This window comes from Temnothorax nylanderi, unplaced genomic scaffold (genome assembly GCF_030848795.1).
Source record: "Temnothorax nylanderi isolate EJ_2023f unplaced genomic scaffold, tnyl_v1.0 TNYL_tig0639_pilon, whole genome shotgun sequence".
NCBI lineage: Eukaryota > Metazoa > Arthropoda > Insecta > Hymenoptera > Formicidae > Temnothorax > Temnothorax nylanderi.
The window spans coordinates 58,160-70,576 of NW_027249701.1; the positions used below are offsets into that span (position 1 = coordinate 58,160).

Below are 12,417 nucleotides of genomic sequence, written 5' to 3' on the forward strand. Positions count from 1 at the left end.
AGACGGCGGCGGTTAAAGGGACCGCCGAACCAGGGAAGGTGAGGACGGAGGACTCGGCAAGGGCAATGTAAAATGCCCCCCGGGCCCTTAAAAATCCTCCAGGCGAATCTGAACCACGCCCGCGCCGTACAGGATTTATTCATCCACACCCTGGCCGAGCGCGGGTGTGGTTTGGGTATAGTGGCGGAGCCCTACCGAGTCCCGGCAGACCACCCCTGCTGAGCGGTAGATCGTAAAGGCTCCGCCGTTCTTACATGGAGGGCACTGCCACGATTCCACCGTGCACTCCGCTTGAGGCCGGGGACGGGTTTGTGGCGGCAAAATGGGGGCTCATCTCCGTCGTAGGAGTGTACGCCCCTCCGAGCTGGGACCTGGCCGAATTCGAGCGCACGCTCTATGACTTGGAAGCATGCGTTCGCAGATGCTTGCCTGGCCGGGTCATGGTGGCGGGGGACTTTAACGCGAAGTCCTTGCTGTGGGGTTCCCTGCGCACCGATCAGAGGGGCCGTGCTCTAGAGGAATGGGCGGCGGGCCTCGGCCTGGAACTTATCAATACGGGCCGAGCCAGCACGTGCGTGCGGCGGCAGGGGACGTCGATAATTGACCTGACTTGGGCCAATTCCCCTGCCGCCCACGAAATTAGCGGCTGGAGGGTGGTTGCGGACCAGGAGACTCTATCCAATCACATGTATATCGAGATGGTGGTCCGCGCCACCCCTCCGGAATTGCTAGCCCGCCGCCAGACAACGGAGAGAAAAAGACGGAGATGGGCCTTCAAAAAGATAGAAAAGGACTACCTGAAGGCCGGCAGTCTTAGGACTGACATGGGAAGATGGCGGTGACGCCGGGGAAGATGGGGAGATAGAGGTGGACGTAGATGCGGAGTCGGGGAAATTGATTAGAGTCATGTCACAAGCTTGTGACGTGGCCATGCCCCGGCTCCGCCGCCTCCTCCCCCCCCCCCAGCGCGCCGCCTACTGGTGGACGGAAGAGATAGCCAATCTCCGGCGCTCCTCCGTCCACGCAAGAAGATGTTGGCAGAGAGCCCGCGCAGGGCGCGGGACTTTCGATGTGGAGGAAACGGGAGAGGCCTGGCGTGCTGCCCGTCAGAACCTTTCCCGCGCGATTCGAGCGGCCAAGGAAAAGGCTTGGAAAGAGCTCCTCGCGAGCGTGGAGGAGGATCCGCGGGGGCGTCCCTATAAATTAGTCCAGGATAAACTGAGACCATGGGCGCCCCCCTTAACGGAGTCACTAGACCCCCGGTTCGTAGAAAGGGTCGTCTACGCACTGTTCCCCGTCGGCGACCAAAGTGAAGTCTCATTCCCGGAGACGCTTCCCTGGGAGTGGGACGACGAGCTGGGGGTCAAAGAGGATGAACTCGCGAGGGCTCTCGGCAGGGTCAGGAGCAACAAGGCTCCTGGCCCTGACGGTATTCCAGGAAAGGTCTGGACCTTGGCCGCAGGGGGGCTGGCCGGCAGATGCGAAAGTGTTCACAGCGTGTCTGCGCGCCGGCCGGTTCCCCCAGAGGTGGAAAGATGCCAGCTTGGTGCTCCTGCCCAAGCCGGGCAAGCCGGCGGATTTCCCGTCCAGTTATCGGCCCGTGTGCTTGCTGGACGAGGCAGGCAAAATCTTCGAACGTATAATTGCCGAACGCCTCGTCCAGCACCTCGAACAGAGGGAGGGAGGTGGTCTCTCGGACGACCAATTCGGCTTTCGTGCGCGGCGATCGACGATCGACGCGATCAAGCGCGTCCTGGTTCGCACGGAGGCCGACATTGAGGAGGGGAGGGTGGTGATGGGCGTTTCTTTCGCCGTTAGAAACGCCTTTAACTCCCTCCCCTGGCCTGTTATTGGAAGGGCTCTCCAAGACTTGGACGTCCCTCCCTACTTGATTGAGGTCGTCCGAGACTACTTCGTGAGTCGAGGACTCACGTACACGGACGGGACGGGGTCCTGAGGGTCAGGCTCATGGGCTGTGGGGTCCCACAGAAATCGGTATTGGGGCCCTTACTGTGGTTAATAGCCTATGACCTGGTCCTCAGGGTTGCTCTCCCCGAAAATTGCTGGCTCTCGGGATACGCGGACGACGTATACCTGGGAGTCAGCGGGGAGGGCTGGCAGGAGCTAACCAGGCTGGCCAACGCGGCAGCTGCCTGTGTGGTGCGCTCCATCGAGAGGCTGGGTCTAGAGGTGGCCCCGTAGAAGACGCAAGTGACGGCGTTTTACGATCGCAAAGCGTCAGGGCCGCCTCCGAAGGGACTCAGCCTCCGAATGGAGTCAGAATACCGACCACTCCTCACCAGAGATATCTGGGGATGTGGCTGGACGGGGAAAAGAGCTTCAGCGAGCACGTCGCGCGCGTGGCCCCAAGAGCCGAGATGGTCGCCAACAACTTGGCGAGGCTCTTGCCAAATATCGGAGGGGCCAGCGGCAGCGTGCGCCGCCTCTACGTGGCGACGGTCCATTCGGTGCTGCTGTACGCAGCACCGGTTTGGTGGGAAAAGGTGGGCAAATCTGCCCGCCTTAGTAAGCGGATGACGGCGGCCCAACGAATACGTTACGAATAATATTGTAAACAGGGCCGCCAGAGCTTACAGGACCGTCTCCCACGTGGGGGCGACCACCCTCGTGGGGATCCCCCCGGTAAACCTGATCGCCGAGTCGTACGCCAACATGTACGACTTAGTAAGGGCGAGAGGGAGACGGGGCGCCAGGACCACCGCGGCCGGCAGTGGGGCCGCACATGCAGCCGGTGGTCCTATTAGAACGATGGCGTCCCAGTGCCACACAAGGTACGGGTGCAGACAACGGCGAAGTGGGCGCGGGGGTGGCTTACACCGACGAGTGAGTCATTCCCTGCGCCCTTCCGGCCTCCCTTGCGGAGGTGTCAGTACGTAAGGTTAAAGCGCGTGGGGGGGACGAGGGCCACTGCGAATGCGGCGGTTCCTCCTCCCCCTCCACTCGTGCGGAATAGTCCGCACGAAGGACGGGACGGGGTGCGTCGGGGCCTGCCCTCGCATTCTCTGGCCTCTCGGCCCGCGGGAGGAGAATGGTGGAAGGGGCTACTGTCCCTCCTGAGCCCTGTCCTCCCGCAAATGGCCGGGGCCGGGGACTGCGGGGTTCGGCCCCGGGGCACGGCTCGTCGGGTCGACCTAGTCGACGTCGCGACGCGGCCCGGGGGGGGGCTCGGACGGATTCCCCACGGGGTTTCTGTCACGAGCGCTTCCTCGGGTCGCGGGGGGTCGGGGGAGACGCTCGGGGCAACCCGGGCGTCGACCGTGCCTGCCCTCCACGGGAGGGTGCGAGGAGGGGAGGAGCCCATCCCCTTGGGGATGGTCACTCCTCCCCTTTCTTGCCCGGGGGCGGGCGTGTGGCCGGGGACAGCCGCACGCCCGTGCGAAAGCAACTCCGGAGGGGGGGGGGTGGCGGATGAGGGTGGTGTCCCCCCATCCGCCACAAGTTAGGGATTTGACCAACAGGTCAGGCACGAGGGGGCCCATGGACGTTATGCATTCTGCGATTCCCGGGGCCTCCTCACATAAGTGCCAAGAGGGACACCCGGGGGGGTTTTGGCCGGTAGGAGTCCGGCATAACCGCCCGCCCCACCCCGAGGGCGGGGGTATCCGATGCAGGATTTCCCCCCGTTACCAAAAAAAAAAACAGGCTCGCTTCCCTCTCAAGTTTATAGAGTACCAGATTCTCTTATCATTTAATTTTCAAGTAACGTTGAAAGATTGCCTTTCAAGGGGGACGGAATGTTGACAATTGTACCGCCAGAGCGGAGTTAGTAGTAGTAGTAGTGAAGCAATATGGCGATAAAGGAGAAGTAACGGAAAAAGCTCTGTAAAAAAGTATCGGAAATCCTGTGTACTTTATCCTCAACATATATTTATTTGTTAATTATTTTTTATTTATTTATTTATTTAAATAAATAAATAAATAAATAGAAAATAATTAACAAATAAATAATAAATGAATAAATAAATTATAAATAAAAATAAATAAATAAATTATAAATAAATAATATAAATAATTAATAATTAATAATTAATAAAAAAAATTTAATAATTTACTTATATTTGGGAAATGCTTTTTCCAGAACTTTCAGAAACTTTTGCCGAAAGAACGGAAGAACAATTAAAAGAATTAAAAAAACAATTAACTCTTCTTAAAGGATCAATTTTAAAACTTACAGTGGATGTAGAAAATATTTTATCAATATTAAAAAATCAAGTGAAAGTTCAATCAAGAATTTCATCAGAAGACGAAGAAGAGGACATCGTGGCCTTGGATAGGATGATCCTCCAGCTGAGAGGCAAGGAGGCCCCCCGACGGCAAAGACAGAGACGCGGGGCCGTAAGTCCATTTCGGAGGGGGCCGTCTGTGCCAAGAGGCTCGAGGAGCAAAGGCGGGAGATCGCCGGCATTCTCGAGGACCTGAGGGGTGTGATGGACGCTTCGACGCCTGTTAACCTCTCGGGAAATCGGAAGAACCTCGAGAAGGAGGCGAGTGAGGAGTTCAGCTGGACACCGACGGAGACCCTGCCGGGGATCATCCTGGAGAGTGTCAAGCACATCGACTTGGTTGTTAACAAGTCGAGCAATCTCCGGGGACCCCTGCGGGGGGTGCTGAATAAGGCCGCGGCGAACATCACAGCCGCGGTCGAGCACCTTGCCCGGAGGCAGGCTGGCTCGGGCTCCGACACCACGAGTGACGCGGAACTCGATGGGCTGCGCGGTAAGATCTCCTCCCAAGAGAAGGAGATCAAGCGATTGAGGGAGCAGCAGTCGCAACATGCGCTGCTGCCAACCCAAGTGGCGGAGCTGCAGCGGCAGCTGCAACAAATGCGGGAGGAGGGACCCCAAGTCGGGGAGTCGGCCTAACGGGACAGAGCGGCCAAGAGGGTTAGGGTACTGGCCACCTCCTCGTCGGAGGAGGACCGGCCCCCCTCAAAGATGTTGTCCGCGCAGCCCTCCGTGGGGGAAGCGACGGAACCTCCCCCAATAATGATGGAGGTGGACGCCGAGGAGGAAAACTCCTGCGAGCGCCACCGGGAGGAGATCGAAAGGGAGGGGCTTCCACCCTTGTACGGGCCGCCCGTTAAGGGGAAGCGGGCCCTGTTAGAGGAGGCAGTGTCCCCCAGGAGGGAGGCCGCGGCTGCAGGCGGTGAAACCTCCACCGCGGTGACAGAACACCCGGAGCGGATCCCCCCCGGGCCGTTGAGGACCTGAGGGGGCAGATGCTCCGGATGGTTGAGGGTATGATGGCGTCCTGTAGGGGCAGGATGCTGGAGGAGAATGACCGGGGGCTGGGGAGGATTGTCCCAGCACCAGGTCCTGCGGCCTCGGCGCCGGCAGGGGAGGTGATACCCCATCCCCCCGCGACCGGGGCCGATTGTACGGTCGTCCCCTCAAGAAGGGCGAGAAAAAGGGGGAAGAAAGGCGCCAAGCCTCCGGCGGGGGAGCCAGTCGGGGCGGCCCCCTCGAGGGGCATGACAGGCGGGGGTGCCGGAAAGGGCAAGAAGGGCCCGCACCCCCCAAGATCCTCGGGCCATGCCCCCTCCACCGCCGGATCATACGCTTCGACGGTCGCCGGCGGGTATGGGGGGGGGAATGAGAGTGGGGGTGAGACAGAAGCCGCCCCCCCGGGACGGGCCGTCGCCACGACGAGAGCGACCGGCGGGCCGGGTGCCGGGGTTGCGTCCCGGAAGAGGGCCCGTGGTGGGGGGAGCCACGACGATCCCACAGCCGGGCGGGTCGGGGAAACGTAGGGTGCCAAAAACAGCGGTGGTCACCCTGACCTGCCCGGAGGGGAGTTACGGGGAGGTGATGTTGCTGGTGAGGCAGAGCATCAAACTCCCCGAACTAGGGATCGAGCCCCCTTTTAATTTGAGGAGAACGGCCACAAATGCCCTCAACATTGAGGTGGCGGGGCCGGACTAATATCAGGAAGACGCCCGGTATAAGATGCGAGAATATAGTCGCAAGTTTGCGCAAGAGGGTAACGGTGATGAGCTGCTTCCTCTTGATGGTATCACCCGCCCAGCTGAAGAAGAACCCGAATAACATCCTGGCGCCCCACGGCGCGCCGGCCGCGGCGCCGCCTTTCGTTAATTGAAATCCCAGCGCTTTCGTCAAGTACAGCATGAGCGAGTTTTGATAGAAGAACAATAAGAAGAGATTCCCGAAATGGCATATGATTAAACTGATAAACGGCACCGAACGGACGGAAAAGATGTCGGCGCTGCTTGCCAGCAAGGAGGGCGTCCGCGTCGGCCGTCCGGCGATGTCCGCTGAGCTAAGGCTCAGCGGACTCGACGACTCGGTGCTAGGGGGGGGGAGTTGAAGGAGGCATTAGCCGCCAAGGGCGGGGTGGCCCCCTCCAGCATCGCGGTGGGGCCGCCGAGACGGGCTCCCGATGGGGTCAACACATTTTTCGTTAGGTGCCCGCTGGCGGCGGCAATGGTGGTGGCGAGGGAGCGTCACATCTGCGTGGAATGCCGCAGGCATCGGCAGGCCGCACCGAAATGCGCGGTCTGCGAGCGTGCGGGTCGCCCCTCCGACCACCGGATCGGGGGTAAATCCTGCACTGGAGGGAAGGGGGGGAGAGGAAAGGGCGCGGCCGCCTCCCCAAAAAAGATGGGGAGGGGCAGGAAGCCCGGGGCCCCCTCGACGGGGTCGGCGGGTGCGACGGGCGACTCCGGGCCGGGGGCTTCGGGTTCGGGGGCCCGTCCTACGGTCCCCCGAATAACGAGTGTGGAGCCCGTAAGCCTCAGCCTCACAACCATTAGATCGTTGGAGAGGGAGATTGCGGGGGCCATGGGCGGGGCGGAGACGGCGGCGGCCGAATTGAAAGCGGAGGCCGCGGCCACGAGTGCCGTGGCGGACGCCGCGCTCGGATGGCTTGCCGGGTTGCGACGGGGGACGGTTCCGAGGGTTGGGTGGACCCGCGGGACGAGGGGGAGCCCTCTGCCCTGCCCGGCTATATCGGAGGAGGGACCGCTTCGGCGGCAACGGTGAGGAAGGCGCCGGAGGACCCGATGGATTATACAGAAGATCCATGTCCGTAAGGGTCCTCCAGGCGAACCTGAACCACGCCCGCGCGGCCCAGGATATATTTATCCAGACAATGGCGGAGCGCGGGTGTGGCTTGGGGATAGTCGCGGAGCCCTACAGGTTCCCAGCAGCCCACCCCTGCTGGGCCAAAGACCGCAGTGGCTCCGCGGCTATCACATGGCGGGCACTGCCACAGGCCCCCCCCCCCCGTGCACTCGTGGTAAGGCCGGGGTGGGTTTTGTGGCGGTGCATTGGGGGTCCACCTCCGTCGTGGGAGTGTACACCCCTCCGAGCTGGGACCTGGCCAGGTTCGAGCGGACGCTCCATGATATGGAGGGATGCGTCCGCCGATGCCCCACTGCACAGTGGGCCAGGAAACTGAAAAAGTGGCCAAAATACTAAAAATGTTCCAATTATTATAAAATATGATAGTTCAAGGTTTTTGAGGTTGCTGAATTCGAATCCGTACTCAAAATTCAGAAATTCAAAATGGCGGATCCAATATGGCGGACGAAATTGCTAAAAATGCTCCGATTGTGTAGCAAGTTGATACTAAAAGGTTTTCGAGGTTGCTGAATTCGAATCCGTACTCAAAATTCAGAAATTCAAAATGGCGGATCCAATATGGCGGACGAAATTGCTAAAAATGCTCTGATTGTGTAGCAAGTTGATACTAAAAGGTTTTCGAGGTTGCTGAATTCGAATCCGTACTCAAAATTCAGAAATTCAAAATGGCGGATCCAATATGGCGGACGAAATTGCTAAAAATGCTCCGATTGTGTAGCAAGTTGATACTAAAAGGTTTTCGAGGTTGCTAAATTCGAATCCGTACTCAAAATTCAGAAATTCAAAATGGCGGATTCAATATGGCGGACGAAATTGCTAAAAATGCTCCGATTGTGTAGCAAGTTGATACTAAAAGGTTTTTGAGGTTGCTGAATTCGAATCCGTACTCAAAATTCAGAAATTCAAAATGGCGGATCCAATATGGTACCTACACAATAAAAAGATATGATTATGTAATTAAAACGCCTGCAGTTTGCCTACAAAATCTGTAGTTTCCGGGGCCTACCACGAGGAGGTTACAGTGCGATTTCAGACCCCTTAATTACCGTATCGGTAATTCGGGGTGCTTTATTAAAATGAGTCCCCTCGCCTCTCATTGTATTCGAGGTGCTTTGTTAAAGTGAGTCCTCTCGTCTCTCACTGTATTCGGGGTGCTTTCTGAGTGAGTCCCCTCGCCTCTCACGTTATTTAAAAACACCTTCAGAAATCAATGCACAGTGGGCCAGGAGATTCAGTTCCGTGCGTGGCCAAAAGTAACAAACCCACTTAAAATGTACAAAATTATAATTATAACTGTATATATAGTTTTTTGGATTGCTGATTCCAATTCTGAAGTCAAAATTTCAAAATGGCGAACCTAATATGGCTGAGGATTTTTTTTTTAAATTATTGGATATATTCTAAACGTGGCATATAGGGGTTTTCGAGGATGCGGATGCTAAAAACGAATATGTATTAAATATTCTAAAATGGCTAATCCAGTATGGCGAACGATTATTTCGACTTTGCTGGATTAAAAATTTTTTAATTCAACATGAAACATTTAGTATTTTTAGTATTATTAATATTATTATTACTATTATTATTAATAATTTTTTGGGGTTTTTTGTTTTTTGTTTTTTTTTTGTTTTTTGTATTTTGTTTGTTTTTTTCTTACTATATCTTAATCATAAGTTGACTTAAAAATAAATTAATATGAAAATAGTTTATCGTGAATATTCAAACTAGTAATTATAAAAGGTTTCTTCATCAGATAACTCTATGCTATCAAGTAGTTGATTAAACGTATCAAATCCAGTATTTTCTTCAGCGACCTCTTCTGTTGTACTACCATCATTATCACTATCCTGTTCTTCTTCATCTGCATCGATCAAAAGTAATTGCGTCACTTCTGTTGACAACGGTAATCGTTTTCTTTTACTCATTCGAGATGTCATACTCATGCTAGATACTATTGGATCGGAGGTGTCCATTACTCGATAAAATAAATCTTCTAAGTTTGTTTTCCTGCTGAAATGTCTACTGTGACTAAGTCTGAAATGTCTGTAATCCTTATTACGAGATTCGGACGCCTCTTCTCCAAACATTCCTACTGGTAAGCCAGAGTGCCTTATTATATCTCCAGAATGAATCAATATTTTATGAATTGTCGATGGCATGGGAAACCATGGATAAAGTGAGACATATAACTGTGCAGTATTTGTACAGAATTCTTCGAATTTTTTTACATCAATTGGTAGTTGGCATGAAAGAGTAATTAAAATAATCTTGAAATTATGTACCAAGCGGTGATCAATTTGTAAGCAATCAGCGAAAATATCTGCATTTTTAAATGCTCTGCGTGCTGTATTGCCGTCGTTAGTATTACCACTGCTACCAGTTTTTGGCTTATCAACTATCAGGCCTAATTTATCACGCAGAGATTTTTGTACTTGAACTTTTTGTTCTGCCAACAGTTTTTTTTCTTCAGGAGTTCTTACCTGCCATTTTTTTATATTAATTCGATACGCTATATGCAAACAGCACTCAAAATACCTAATCCAGGCATGTAATGGGCTAACTCCATACTGAAGTGAATTAGGATCAGGAAGAAACTTGTTTGTTTGTCCAGAGATGTTCTGAAAATCATTGAAATTCTTTGGAGTTGATTTACAAATAGGGCAACTTTGTGAGGACTTGGTATTTGTTAAAATATTAAGTACTTTCCCATCAATCAAAGTTAAATGCAGAGAAAAATGAATTACCACCTTCTGACCCGCACTTAATACCATCTCAAAAATTTTTAGTTCATCGATTTGCTTTTGAATTTCAGCTTTCTGAGATAGAATAACTTCCGCTGATTCTTTAATAAAATGTAATTTAACTGGACGACAAAATCTTGGAGATTGTGAGGAATGATTGTACCAAATTATCTTTCCATTTTCCGTTGTTAATTGCAAGGGTATAAGTGCTGTAGCAAAAATATTTTCATCTCTGAAATCATTGCCATCTGAACTGTTTTTAAAACGCTGTTTATACCTTGAGTGCCCACTGCTACCATCAAACCCCCAGGAACATGTTAAAACTAATTCTACTTCCGTTAATTTACACGTATCCATGATTCGAAATAAGATTTCTTCTTGCATTTCAACTATTCGCTTGCCTGTATGATTTAATAATGACTGAAGAGAAACCTGTGCTATGTGTTCATTGATAACGATTGTATCCTTTGATGGCCTTAAAAGGCTCTTAGTTTCTGTTATCTTATTATAAGCAGGCCAAATATTAGCTCCAGACATTTGACACTCTCGACGAATAGCGTTATATACTTCTTTTGATAAAGACTGGTCTAATAAGAAAGCTAAAGCCTCTAACGGAGTTTTCATAATGATTGGAGTCTCTTTAGTATGCATTAATTTTCTTATTTTAGTAGCTCGAGAAGGACTCTTCGTAAGATCATCGAGTACTGTCCTAAGGTCATTCTTTTTAGACACAGTAGCTGCATGACGTGCTGCTAAAATAAGTCTTTGGGGATCATGAGCATTACTAGAACTAATCGCAGAAATTTCTCGTCTTTTCGATCGATTAGATTTATCTGTATAATCAAGAGGTCTTCTACCAGTACTTATTTTTTTAGGGATAAAGTCAGGTACAACGAATTCTGAATCAAGCCAGTCTTTATTCTTTAAAAGAAATCTGTCAGTTTTTCTACATGCGGCATTAAATCTGATATTGCGCTTTGCTTTGAGTGTAGATAATGCAAGCTTGAGGCGATCCAGATTTTGACCATCTAAATTATTAACATTTTTACCAAGTTTAGATAATATGTACGTGAGGACTAAATCTATGTCTGATGATTTTGAAAGCTGCTCAAGAATTTCTCGTTTACTGAAATTCATTTTCTTACAATCAGTAGTTACGGCTTATAACACTGCAGCACTGATCTGCATAAAAGTCTAAGAACTCGGCTGGGGGTCCCCCTTGTTATAGGGACCGTGGATGATTTTCACATGCGAGAAAGATTCGCCGCCTAGCGGCGGCGCCTCGCACTACGCTTGCCGCATATACTAGAGAGCCTCGTAGGGAGAGAGTGGCGAACTCGTCACGTGACCCCCTTTCCTCTGATTGGTCGCGGGCGTTAAAGCTCCTTGTGATTAGAGAGCCTCGTAGGGAGAGAGTGGCGAACTCGTCACGTGACCCCCTTTCCTCTGATTGGTCGCGGGCGTTAAACAATCAGAGGAAAGGGGGTCACGTGACGAGTTCGCCACTCTCTCCCTACGAGGCTCTCTAGCATATACATGTAACACAATACACAAAGGAAATGATGAAACATAAATTAGTTAGTTGTAAGTGTTTTATTGAAATCCTCTCCCTGCAAGACTCACGTAAAAGAGAATATGAGCTTAAGATATCTTGAGATGTGACATCGCACCACGAATGAATTCAAAATCGACAACTTTAAAACACTATTCTTATTAATTTAGAAACAAATTTGAAAAAATCTCGAAGACAGTTCTTAGAATCTTTTAGCTTACCATGTATTTCAGTCAGTGCGACTTACAGTATCAAATATAATTTTTCTCAGTCATTGTAATTAAAAGGCGCAAAAAGGCGCATATTCAAGTTATAGTATACATCCTTACGAGTAATTTGATGTATCATACGATTGATTTCAGAGTGGAAGCTCAGGGAAGGTTTCATTTGAAATTGAACAAGTGCACTATAAGATTCTAAAAAATTAGTTTTATCAGACGAAAAAAGTCAATGTAGCATAAGGAACTTCATGTATTATATAAAAATAACTTTATTTGTTTAATTAAAAAAATAAAAATATACTGCTATGACATCTGATTAGATAAGATTCATAGCAAAGTGTGTACGAAAGTTATAGAACGTTTAGATTTGCAAACACTTTTTTTTACATTCAAGTCCTTCCACAAACAATTTCAATCAACATAAAGAAAAACTATTTTAGCATTTAGTGTAGGAAAGTGTATATAAATACATAATATCACATATGTTTGATTTCATGTAAGTTCAAAAAATTGAATTTTGGCCAACCATAGTGGACTTCTGGCCCACTGTGCACTGGCCGGGTCATAGTGGCGGGGGACGACTTCAATGCGAAGTCGACGCTTTGGGGTTCCCCGCGCACTGACGCGGGGGGCAGCGTCCTGGAGGGGTGGGCAGCGGGGCTCGGCCTGTGTCTTATAAACACTGGCCGAGTAAGCACATGTGTGCGCCGGCAGGGGGCCTCGGTGATCGACCTCACCTGGGCGACTCCCCCTGCCGCGCGCGAGATACACGGCTGGAGGGT

At 51.3% G+C, this 12,417-nt stretch overlaps 1 protein-coding gene across 1 annotated transcript; it reads left to right on the forward strand.

Moving 5' to 3' along the window:
* The first annotated feature begins 254 nt into the window (after positions 1–254).
* On the forward strand, positions 255–842 carry LOC139784519 (uncharacterized). Its single transcript, XM_071723704.1, has one exon. It carries the CDS (start codon positions 255–257, stop codon positions 840–842), a length of 588 nt encoding a protein of 195 aa, XP_071579805.1.
* Positions 843–12,417: the final 11,575 nt, after the last annotated feature.

What these genes read in the sequence shown, in the direction of transcription:
- LOC139784519 (XM_071723704.1), top strand. Translation starts at nt 255, where the DNA reads ATGGAGGGCACTGCCACGATTCCACCGTGCACTCCGCTTGAGGCCGGG.